The sequence below is a fragment of the Otolemur garnettii genome, unplaced genomic scaffold, assembly GCF_000181295.1.
Source record: "Otolemur garnettii isolate 467f Iridium unplaced genomic scaffold, OtoGar3 scaffold00019, whole genome shotgun sequence".
In the NCBI taxonomy this organism is placed as follows: domain Eukaryota; kingdom Metazoa; phylum Chordata; class Mammalia; order Primates; family Galagidae; genus Otolemur; species Otolemur garnettii.
In genome coordinates this window covers 17,568,819-17,581,508 of record NW_003852414.1, presented here as the reverse complement: position 1 = coordinate 17,581,508, position 12,690 = coordinate 17,568,819, and the positions used below count along the sequence as shown (strand labels likewise).

General features: G+C 40.3%; 1 protein-coding gene across 1 annotated transcript in view; it reads left to right on the top strand.

Moving 5' to 3' along the window:
• OLAH (oleoyl-ACP hydrolase) overlaps positions 1–12,410 on the top strand; it is a 17,038-nt gene extending 4,628 nt beyond the window's left edge. The window contains exons 3-7 of the mRNA XM_003786881.1: positions 4,177–4,315; positions 7,200–7,299; positions 7,906–8,069; positions 11,869–11,951; positions 12,268–12,410. Coding sequence (XP_003786929.1) covers positions 4,177–4,315; positions 7,200–7,299; positions 7,906–8,069; positions 11,869–11,951; positions 12,268–12,410 — 629 coding nt within the window. The remainder of the gene's footprint in view (positions 1–4,176; positions 4,316–7,199; positions 7,300–7,905; positions 8,070–11,868; positions 11,952–12,267) is intronic.
• Positions 12,411–12,690: the final 280 nt, after the last annotated feature.

Genomic DNA, 12,690 nt, shown 5'->3' with positions numbered 1-12,690 from the left:
AAAAAAAAAAAAAAAGAAAGAAAGAAAAACAAAAGTCAGTATATACTTTTTGGTTTTTGTACTCTTTCTTTTGATCAATATAATTTAAGTGTGCCATGGAAGCTTAACTATAAGTACCGTGAGATTAAAAAAAGGTTGAAAAACACTGGCCTAAGGAAACATTTTTATAGTGCATGTCTGCTGGCAGCAAACCTCTCAAAAGACTGAAATTATTTCTATTTTGACCTTACTTTTGAAAGACATATCATCTGGTTATACAATTCTAGGTTGACATATTTTTCCTCACTGCAGATGACACCCCATTGTCTGCTGACTTGAATTGTTTATGATGAGAAGTCAGCAATAATGAATAGTGTGTGTGTGTGTGTGTGATTGCTGGTTTTCTCTGAATGATTTTAAAATTTTTGTTTTTAATTTTGATGGGCCTTGGTGTGATTATCATGCTTGGGTTTCACTGAATTTCTTGGATCTGTGGGTTTATAATTTTTTGTTAAACTTGGAAAATTTTTGATCATTATATCTTTAAATATTTCTTTCTGCTGTTCTCCTTCCTCCATTTCTTGGATTCTAATTAAATATATGTTATACCATTTGATATTGTTTCAGAGGTCACTGAGATGCTGTTCAATTTCTTAAGGCTCCTTTCTCTCTGTGCTTCCATTTGAATCGGTTGCCCTGTCCCAGGATCTTCTTTGTTAGTGAATCATAAACTTGAATTTTTTTCTTATAGCATTGTGAAACTAAAGAAAATGTCACTCTTCCTCTTCGTAAATTTTGTTTATGTTTCCTTAATTTCTTGATATACAGAGGGTGCCAAAAGAATGTATACACTTTTTTTTTTCCATAGTTTTTGTCCAGGGCTAGGTTTGAACCCACCACCTCTGGCAAATGGGGCTGGCACCTTACTCCTTTGAGCCACAGGTGCCACCCACAAGTATACATATTTTAAGAAAGGAAAAAAACATATTGAAAAGTATTCAAATCTCACCATCAGTCCTTTTTCCAAACTTTCTCCAATCATCTATTGCTTGGGAGAAGTCATCCTCCAGTACAGGAATTGGCAAACTTTTTCTGCAAAGGGCACAATTGTAAATATTTTCAAATTTGTGGGCCATATAGTCCTTTCTGCAACTGTTTTGTGGTGTCTCACAAAAGCAGACATATACAAAATAAACATTGGCTGTGTTCCAATAAAACTTACAAAATAGGGTGATGCCTGTGGCTCAAAAGGGTAGGGTGCCAGCCCCATATGCCAGAGGTGGTGGGTTTAAACCCAGCCCCAGCCAAAAGGAAATTTACAAAAACAGGTGGTAGCTGCCTTCAAGTTGGGGATTCCTGTTTTAGGAGATGCCTTAAGAAGCCTTATGAGTACAGTATCTCCTAAATTCCCACGTGCCAGGGAACTTTGATACTGGAGATAAATTATTAAGTATACACTTCCTTGAGTTCTTTAAAAATTTTTGCTTTATGATCTTGCTTCATATTTCAGTATCTGATTGTCTAATACCATCCTGTTTTGCTTTCCTTTATGAACGACTTTGGTGATTTGTCTGAAGGGCTTCCTGTTTTCTTCAAATCTTCAAATTCTAACTAACTCAGCTACTGGGGGTCATTTTTTCTCAAGCATACACGGGGTTCTTTCATCTGTAGTCCCTGTCTTATTTCAGAGTTTACGTGAATATGAGTTTTGGGTATTTGTCCTTGTCCAGTGTTTATGTTTAGCATTTTTCTGGATCCCCATGCTGGAAATTCTTTCCCCTTCAATGACTACAACTTTCTTTTGTAATCTTTCCCAGCTTCCTTCCTTTAGCGTTCCTGTCCTTTGTAGCCGTTTAAATACAGCACTTTGCATTCGTGACGTCATGTGCAACCCCGTTTAGTCATTTTTGAAAGAATTCCTGTCTCATTATTCCATGTCTTCCCAATCTTCTGTCGGTTCTTTGCGCGACTCTATTTCTAGGCAGAATTTTAAATCTCTGAGTCATAGTGTTCTTTCACTTCTGCCATTCCTTTGATTGAATTTCTTTCACGTTGGGGTACTGTTTTTCTTCTGCTTTGTGCATTTTTAAACAAGTATTGTTATTAGCTGAAAAAGTTTGATTTATCCTTTCTGTATTCTGCACAATACATTTACTTCCTTTTACGAAGACCAGCAGCGACACAGGTCATTCCACGGGGTGTGAGGTGGCTGGTTGCTGACTCAGTTTACTCAGTTTTGGTTCAAGGGCGCCCTCTTCTGTTACCATAGCGAAGTGCAGTCTTTAAAATCATAACACCTTGTTCGTGTCCATGAAGTTGTGTCATCTAATATTTCCTGTAATGTTCTGTTATTTTCATGTTTCTGTCACCCTATTCTTCAGCCCCTTCCTTCTTTTGCTAACAGGTCTCCATAAGACATTTTCCTTTCTCAAGGTGCCTCTCTCTCCCTGAAGGTGCTATCTTCCCGGCTCTCTCCCTCTCTCTCCCTCTAACTTTCCAGGTCCTTCCTTGCTAAACACAGCTAGCCTGTACTCTGATATCAGGTCTCAAACAAAATACTCCATTCACTGGAAAAAGAGAGACCTGAAATGCATGTATAAGTGGGAAGTACATAGAAATTACAGGAAGTACTTTCATAGGAGCTTTTTCATCAACAACTGATGGGGCATGGTCACCATAAAGCCTACTCCTGTAAACAAGTTGTTCAATAGCTGATACATAAAAATGTACACCACAAGCATAATCATGTCCACTACACCCCTGAACCACATAAAATATCGTCAAATTATTCTCTGAAGGAATTACAGTGATTTATAGTACCAAAGCATATACACAAATTCTTATCACTCTATGTCTTAGGTAATACTGTTCCAATTTTTTCCCATCCTATGTATGAAATTATTCTGACTTTAAACTGAATTATCCTTATTATAAGTGAGAGTGGGCACCATTTCAGGTATGTACTGGCTATGTATGTTTTCTTTCCTACGGGCTTCTTGTGTCTTATGCCCATCCCCACCCCATTCAGAACCAAGGCAAAGCCAGAAAGTGCTTGTTTTCTCTTTTGCCAGTGGGATGCTATATTAATATCTATTTTTCTAGTTTACCTTTTCCCGGAGGATCTAGACTTTAGAGTTTCCTAGATTTATGTAAAGGACTCAGTTCTAACTCTCAAAGTTAAGGCATATCAATGCCTGTCTCCTGACCTTGAAACCTGCTAGGTTGCTTTCCATATAGAGTGTGGCCATCAGATAACCCTTTCATCACACAGGCTCTACACTAGAATTTCCAGTTCCTTCTTTTATTTTAATTTCTAGATTTTCCCTTTACTTGGTGAGCTAAACTATGCATCTAATTATGCACATGTTTCAACTGGCTTTTCTAGGTATCTTTAGTTAAAGGATACTTTTCAGATGTCTAGCCTGCTGGGTTTTTTTTTTTTTTTTTTTGAGACAGAGCCTTAAGCTGTCCCCCTGGGTAGAGTACCATGGTATCACAGCTCACAGCAACCTCCAACTCCTGGGCTCAAGCGAGTCTCCTGCCTCAGCCTCCCAAGTAGCTGGGACCGCAGGCGCCTGCCACAATGCCCGGCTATTTTTTTGGTCGCAGCTGACATTGTTTGGTGGGCCTGGCCTGGATTCAAACCCACCACCTTAGGTGTATGTGGCTGGCGCCTTAGCCACTTGAGCCACAGGCACCGAGCCAAGCCTGCTGTTTTTTTAGGCTATTGCTTTTCTTAGCAAATTCTAAAACTTTTCCCTCACTGGACTTAAGCATTATTATGTTTCTTCGAAACTGTTCGCATCGTGTAAATGTTAGCTCTTTAACAACATCCCAGTATCTCATTCATAGTTTGTGTGTATTAACTTGTGTGGGTTTTTTGTTTGTTTGGTTTTTGAGACAGTCTCACTCTATTGCCCTTGGTAGAGTGCCATGGCATCATCAGAGTTCACAGCAACCTCAAACTCTTGGGCTCAAGTGATCTTCTTGCCTCAGTCTCCCAAATAGCTGGGACTAGAAGTGCCCACCACCATGCCCAGCTAGTTTTTCTATCTTTAGTAGAGATGAGGGCCTTGCTCTTACTCAGGCTGGTCTTGAACTTCTGAGCTCAAGGAATCTTGCCTCAGCCTCCCAGAGTGCTGGGATTATAGGCATGAGCCACCATGCCTGGCCTAACTTCTGTTTTTCAATCCCCAGTGCACTCCGTGAGGCTTGCTGGAAGAGAAAGTCGATTTGAAGAACCTTTTGCAAAGGACATCTACCAGGTGGTTGATGAAGTTGTTTGTGCTATTCTGCCAGTTATCCAGGATAAACCATTTGCACTTTTTGGCCACAGGTATTTGAAATCTGTTTTTCAAGACATCTGAGGGAGTTTATCCACTCATGAGTCTGAGGTTAACGTTGTCCATGCCTTGTGGATGCATACCTTTTCTATTGATTAAATAGCATGTGAGGTAATTATGACCAATCACAACTTTTACAATTCACCCATTTGCATAGTAAGAATACCTTTTTTCCTTTTAGGCAAAAAATCAACACTTGTCAAATCAAGATTCTAACAGCAACTCATATTTCATTTATTTTAAAAATTAATAACTATATAAATAGTGTATGTTTCTTAAGCTAGACTGATAACTGCGAGGTCAGGTCAGAGACCCTGGGGTTCTGACTGCTTCTTGGGCAATTCCTTAGGCCAGGGGTTCTCAACCTATGGGTCGCCACCACTTTGGACTGTATTAAAGGTTCGCGGCATTAGGAGGGTTGAATTAGTTTCCTCCTCTATGAAGCTAGAGTAATAATAGCCCCAATTTGTGAGGATAAAGTGAATGGTGATAAATAAATTGGTGTATGGTAAGGACTCAACACATTTTGACTACTATATTTATAGATACGGTTTAACCAAACTTGAAAATAAAAAGTCTCCATCATTCTACCATCCAGATAATGATGCTTTAAAATCTGGCTGTGTTTTCTTAGTATTTTCACACAGTGGGGACCTATTTTATAGCTTTACTAGACCTTTTTTCACTTACTGCTATGAACGTCCTTTACAACCTGCAAGAATCCATTGCTTCCTGAGTCATTTTATTAGTATCCTTTTGTGGATATGATTTATTGCTATCTCTTTCTGTTATAAACAATACTCCTTGAGCATTCTTATAGAAAATTTAGCATGAGTCTCTTATCCGTTTCTTAGGATAAATTCCCAGGATTTGTTAAATGATATGCCCCTTAACCATATTTCCAAATTACCTGCACTTTACACTCCATCAGCAATGAACATGGGACTGCATTTCCTTTTCTTTCATAAAATATGTCGATTTATAATTCACAAATGAATGACCCCTGGCAATTTGCCTACAAAATATATCTAGGTAATATCTATAGCAGTTCACCAACTCTGTGGTCCCAGTGACCTTTTTTGCTTTCAAGACGCGCCTCAGAAACTTTTTGTTTATGTGTGATGTATCAATACTTCAATATTCTATATTTACCAAATATTTCAATATTTACCACATTAGAAAGTAAAACTAAACAATTTCAAAGACATTGAATTGTCAACTTGTCTAAAAACATTAACAAACTCATTATATGTTGACATAAATAATATTTTTTTAATTTTTTAATTTTTATTATTTTTTTTCTTTTAGAGACAAAGTCTCACTTTGTCACCCTCAGTAGAGTGTTGTGGCATCACAGCTCATAGCAACCTCCACCTGTTGGACTTAGGTGATTCTCTGGCCTCAGCCACCTGAGTAGCTGGGACTACAGGTGCCTGCCACAGCCTCCGGCTATTTTTTGTTGCAGTTTGGCCGGGGCTGGGTTCAAATCCACCACCCTCAGTATATGGGGCTGGCACCCTACTCACTGAGCCACAGGCACTGCCCCATAAATAATATATTTTTATGGAAAAGACTACATTTTCCCAAAAAAGATGTAGTAAGAAGAATAGCCTTATTTTATACTTTTGCAAATCTGTTTAATGTCAGACATAATAGAAGGAATTGAATTCTTGCAATATCCCATCCCATATCTTATAGTTTCTGGAAAACTCCACTGAGAACTCATGAGAGGATGAGAGTTAAAAAAGGCAAATATCATTTTAGTATTTAATCCTGAAAATAGCTTTGCCCTTTGGGACCACCTGTTAGGGTGTCAGAAATTCCCAGGGGTGCCCAGACTATACTCTGAGATGTGCTGATATATACCATCTAAGGCAGTGGTTCTCAACCTTCCTCATGCCTCGATGTATTTTCATTGTTACAAAGGGGTCGTGACCCACAGGTTGAGAACCACCGATCCAAGGCATAGTGACACACATCTTTAAGGTAGGAAAGAAAATTTAGAATAATCTCCATGTTATGGAAAACAAGTATTAAATCTTATAATGAATTTTCTAGGCTGTCTCTGAGGCATTTTTTAATGCTGACATAAATCATTGAAAATATACCTTTTACAGCCAGCGCTCACGAGCTTACCCCTTCCCCTCTATGCTCAAAGCTCCAAAGGAAAATGTATATACATCAGAATATTTTTCAAATATAGTCTCCCCACTTTCCTAACTTACCCAAATTCTTTAATATTTCTGTATTTTTATAATAGCACCTATGGTTTGTATTCAGAACTGAGTGTATATTGTTTTTGTGTGTGTGTGTGTGCATGTGTTTTTGAGACAGAGTCTCAAGCTGTCAGCCCGGGTAGAGTTCAGTGGCCTCATAGCTCACAGCAACCTCCAGCTCCTGGGCTTATGCAATTCTCTTACCTCAGCCTCCCAAGTAGCTGGGACTACAGGTGCCTGCCACAACGCCCGGCTATTTTTTGGTTGTAGTTGTCATTGTTGTTTGGCAGGCCCAGGATAGATTCGAACCCTCCAGCTCCAGTGTATGTGGCTAGAGCCTTAGCTGCTGAGCTACAGGCACTGAGCCAAGAAACTGAATGTATATTGTCATCTGAAGTGTTTACACAAGAAAATTCTGTGTCCTAACATTGTGATGAATGACACTTGTATACATACATGCTTATATGTAGATAAAATATTGTAAAATAAAATATTTAGTAAGAAAAAATAAAGAAAATACACCTTGTACAAATCAGATAGGGTCATTCATCTGCCAACTTACATTTTTCTTTTGACTCCCATATAATAATCCTTGCTGTGTTTATGACACCTGTTCCCACGACTCTGGAGGGAGGATCACGTTTGTGTTTTCCTTTTTTAGCATGGGATCCTACATTGCCTTTATGACCGCACTGCACTTGAAAGAGAAGTACCAGCTAGAACCAGTGCATTTCTTTGTGTCAAGTACGTCTCCTCCCCAAGTAAGTAATTGAGCTTCTTTTTAAGGAAGAGCCGTGGAGAGGAGGGAACCGGGGGTGGGTGCCTGGGGGGAATGAAGCCATTACTTCCCTGTCTGACAAATGTTTGTCTAGTATGGGGATGATGGCAATTGAAAAGTCCCTCAACTCTCTCAAGGCGATATTCTTGTCTCTCCATTTCCCTGCAATTCATTCTGGGTCAGCTGGGTACTAAATCAACTTTCAGTAAAGTTACTGGATCAGAGGCAGGAAAGGAATACTTGAAATTTCAAATGGGGACAGTGATGTCACATTTTTAAAACTGCCGTGGCTTTTTAAACAGGGATTAAGAAGTTTCTGCAGCACTTCCTCCTGTCCCCTGGCTTTCCCCCACCTCATATGGAGAAAGACGCTGGTCTGGGGTCCTCGGCTTCCTATGGCATCCCCAATGAACTTGCTTCTCCCTGCTTTTAGAAAGAAATAATTCCCCCCTACCAAAATTCTGTGGATAAAGCAGTCCATCTCCCAGCCTTGATTTAATGATGTTTCCCTTCGATATAGTTTTCCGTTTATGAACAAGTGTGTGATATGAAATATCAGGCCTGTGTTTTTTCCCGTTTCAAATCCAAGACCCCGCCTTCCATTCCCAAAGATGGCGAACTGTCTGAAGAGCAAATTGGCCAATACCTGATGACTTTTGGAGGCACTCCCAAGAATTTTGTTGACAATAAGGAAGTTTTGCAACAATATATCCCCTTACTGAAGGCAGACATTCACATTATAAGTACTTACATGTAAGTAACCAAGATCATGTTTGGGGGGGTATATTTATAGAAAAAGTGAGATTGGTAGTTCTGAGGCTGCTTACATTTTAAATGTTGAGTTCCTATCTTCCAAGCTTTGACCTTGAAAAAACTTCTAAAAAGAAAAAGTTTGGTTTCATTTCCTTTGAGGCCACCTGTGTGATATTTGTACTGGCTTAGAATAGTACCTGGGCACAGAAAGTATCTATAAAAGATAATGAGTGTGGGGTGGCGCCTGTGGCTCAAAGGGGTGGGGTGCTGGCCCCATATGCTGGAGGTGGCGGGTTCAAACCCAGCCCCAGCCAAAAACTGCAAAAAAAATCAAAAGATAATAAGCACATATTTTTCTTTAAAAAAAAATCACACGAGGTTCAAAAAATGTACACAAATTTTAAGAAAGGAAGAAACTGTATTAAAGTTGTAATACACTCTCTATATTATGATGTTTATCATCCTGTATCTGGTGTCCCTTGCAATGGCAGAAGTCAAATGGGCCTTGAGGTGATGGATATATTAATTAGCTTGACTTAATCATTCCATGATGTATCTATATAGAAGTACCCAATAAATATATATAGTTATTATTTGTCTATCAAAAATGAAATTCTAAAAAAGTAATCAAAATCACTATGAATATTCAATGCAATATAATGCATGAGCAAAAGCTGGTATTTAATAATTATGTTTTGTACAAGGATTAAACATACCGTCTTTAGAGTCTTCTTACCAGACTGACACTGGGTCTTGCTGGCTGCAAGGTTCTGAGCAGGTTTTAATGTCTGAGTCTCATCTGTCAAAGAAAGGGTAATAATATAGTACCTTTCCAGTTGCTGTGGTGAGGATTAAATGAGATCATACTTAGTAAAGGGTTTGATACATAACAAACCACAAGCCATTTTATTTTATTTGTTTTATTTCTTATTTTTTTGGAGACAGAGTCCCATTTTGTCACCCTTGGTAGAATGCCGTGGTGTCATAGCTCACAGCAATTTAAACTCCTGGGCTCAAGCAATCCTTTTGCCTCAGCCTCCCAAGAACCTGGGACTACAGGTGCCCACCACAACACTGGGCTAGTTTTAGAGACAGGGTCTCATTCTCGCTCAGGCCGGTTCCAAAATCCTGAGCTCAAGCAATCCTTTAGCCTCAGCCTCCCTGAGTGCTGAGATTATAGGGCAAGTCACCGTGCAAGGCCTCACAAGACATTTTAAAAAAACAAAACATGACAAAACATACTGCGGAATTTTTTCACTCCAAATAAACTCTCCAAACTCCAAAAATAAAACATAAATCACTTACAGGGATATTCCACTCATATAGTTAACCATTTCCCACTGAATCAAATTACAATAGCTACTCACCACTATTCATTTCCTGTCTGTCTTCGAATCCGAAACCTCACCCCAAACCCTGCTCTCTGGATTCCTCTGTCATTCTGCCTGCGCCTTTCCTTTCTCAGTCCCATCTTACTTCTCTTACTCAATCTCATCTCCCTTCACCCTGCCTTATGTCCCAGCTTCTCCCAGTGTAAATGAAACCAGGCCTACAGCACATCTCAGTCTTCTCCTTGCCTGTCACCAACCATTTCCGAAATGGAAATCCATGTTGGAAATGCCAGAAGCTGTGACCGCTTCAACTCACCAAAGCTGTCCCATCTCTTGCCTGGACTATTGTGCTGCCGCCCCTTCTCCTTTTGGGATCTTGATTCTACATGTTAGGCTGTTTCAAAATTGATATCGTCCCACAGAGCTTGGGTGTCTGTCTTGTCATTTTTTAACTTTTTTCCTTGTGTTTCAGTGTGGCTAATTTCTCCTGACCGTCTTCAAAGTCACTGATTCTTTCTTCAGCTGTGTCAAATCAGCTGATAAACCTGTCAAAGGAATTCTTCATGTCTGTTACTGTTGATTTCTAGAAATTCCACTTGACTCTTCCTTGTAGTTTTCACCCCTCTGAAGAAGTTGTCGGGGCTTGTTGTCCACCTTCTCTGCCAAATCCTTTGACAAGTTAATCGGTGATTATTTTAAAGTCCCTATCTTTCAGTTCTAACAGCTGGGTCTTACCTGTGACTGATTCTCTTACTTGTTTTGCTTCTTAACAATGGGTAGGTTTCTTGGGTGTCCCGGTTTTTTAGTTGAAAGCCAGTTTACCATGTACGAAACAGTAGAAACTGAGGAATTTGTTACTGTTGACTTGGGGCAGAGCTCGCCTTGTCATCTCTCCTTCTGTTGCTTGTTACTCCACATGTGTTAGCCTGTGGGATGACACAGGGAGTTCCTGCATGTCCGAGACAGCCTGAGGTGTCAATCCTAGGTAGGCCTTCAGGTGGGTGGGACTTTCTTAGCATCTGTCCCTTCTCTCTGCTGCAAACAAATCTTGCCCTGTGTCTGTGGCTGGCTTGGGTAGAATCTTGCCCCTTCCCACGGGTAGCAGAGCCCTGCTTGGTTTTGGTATAAGAGTTTTTTCTCATTGTGGGGATCAGGGAGAGGGACAGCTTATTTTCCCCATCCTGGGCAGAAGCTGCCCTGTCTGGACCACTGGATTGGCCTTGCCACATGCACTCAGTTCCCTCCCATCCATCCCATGCTCTCCCTGAGGGATGTGAGTTGAGTTTGATCATGGTGTTCCTTGCCCTAAATCCTTTTGGTGACTTCCTATATCCCTCTTAGGATGACCAAAATCCTGTACGTGGCCTAGACTTGGCCTTGCTTACCTCTTCTACCTTGATTGGTCCCGATGCTCCTTCCCACTTGTCCTGTGAGCAATGCTCATTAATTTGTGCGCTTTCTCTTCCCTTTCCCTGCTGGCTGTCCCCTCAGCCCAGGTCCTTCCTGTTCACAGGCTGCAGAGCTGCCCCCTCTTTCTCTTGGGAAGATGCCATGACTCTGTCCCACCCTGACCTTCCTGTTCCATGTTCTCAGATCACCTTGGAGTCCAGCACTTTCCATCTCTCTCTGGTTTCATTAATGTCTGCCTCCCAGCTAATCATGGCTACAGGAGAGTAGGGACTGCTTATCCAGGGGGTGCTGGTGTCCAGCCCAGCACCTTGCATCTAGCTCAGTAAACATGCATTGCTATTGTGAGGGAACTGAGAAGATGTGGAACCAACAGAGGGGCCTGCTGGCTTGAGCCCACCACTCTTGTTCTGAGCATGCCATCTTCTCCATGGAGAGCTGGGAGTTAATTAACCAGAAAGGCTGTCATTTCTAGGGATGACATTAGTACTGGGTGTAACTGGCCTCACCCTGAGTCAGACTGAGAGCCCCAGTGTTGTCTTCTGCCACTTGCCATATTTTAGAAGTTATGATATTGGAAAATGACCTTCCCGGTGTGTCTCGGGCAGGTTCTGATAGGTTTAAGTGCCACTGAGGGAGGGGACCTGTTCGCATTGCTAGAAGTAGCCAAATGGGAAGAAATGAGTGTACCCCAAGTTTCACTGAGTTTTTTTTTCTTTTTTTGCTTTCTTTTCTTTTTTTTGAGACAGAGTCTCACTGTGTCACCCTGGGTAGAGTGCTGTGACATCATAGCTCACAGCAACCTCAAACTCCTGGGCTCAAGCAATCCTCCTGACTCAGCCTCCCAGAAGCTGGGGCAACAGGTGCCGCTAATTTTTCTCATTTTAGTAGTGATGGTGTCTTGCTCTTGTTCAGGCTGGTCTCCAGCTCCTGAGCTCAAGCAGTCTATCCACTTGCCTTGACCTCCCAGAGCACTATGGAATTACCTCATTAAGGTTATTAACAGGAAAAAATTCTGGTACTGTGAAAAATTACTAACCTCTTTCTTTTTATGTTTATAGCTTTGATAAACCATCCAAGCCTGTTCTTTCTTGTGACTTAACGTGTTTTATTGGATCCGAAGACATAGTAAAGGATATGAAAGGTGAAGTTATTTTTATATTCCTGGCCGTTTTATTTAACTATGCATCTGATAGTTTTTGGCTAATGTCAAGAAGCAGTTACTGCAAAGAACAGAAAATTGGTTTACATTTTATTTAGCATAAAAGAAGATATGTCATTCTTGTATAAAAGTAGAAGTCAGGTAAAATTTTAAAAATAAAGGATACATAGAACAAAAGACCTTGGAACTCAGTCGACCACTGGGTATCAGGTCTGAGAAATTGTATCTTGAACTAAATCTTTGGTTATGGCTGGTAAGGAAGTCATTTGTTATTAAATGTAATTTTGTTTGTTTTTAGACTGGAAAGATCTAACCAGTGGAAGTTTCAACATTCTTGTGCTTCCAGGAGATCACTTTTATCTGATGCAACCTGATAATGAGAAATTCATCAAAAACTATATAACCAAGTGTCTAGAAATAGCATCACTTGCTGATTGTTAGATTATTTCCCTTTGGATCTTAAAATAGTCAAAGTGATATGGTCCTCTCCTCAGCTGCTCAGATGTACTACTTAGTTAGCGTGGAAATGATACCGCTTTTACTTATCAGGGTGATTTGTGGTCTATAAATGTATTTCTCCAAGGAGGATTTATGTTTCTAGGAATGAAAGACACACAGGTAAAGAATATTTCTGGCAGAGTCTTTTATTCTTGCTCTTCAAATCTTACATGATTCCCATCTGTGGGAGGTTTGTCAATGAACTTTTTATGCTTGGTAAATC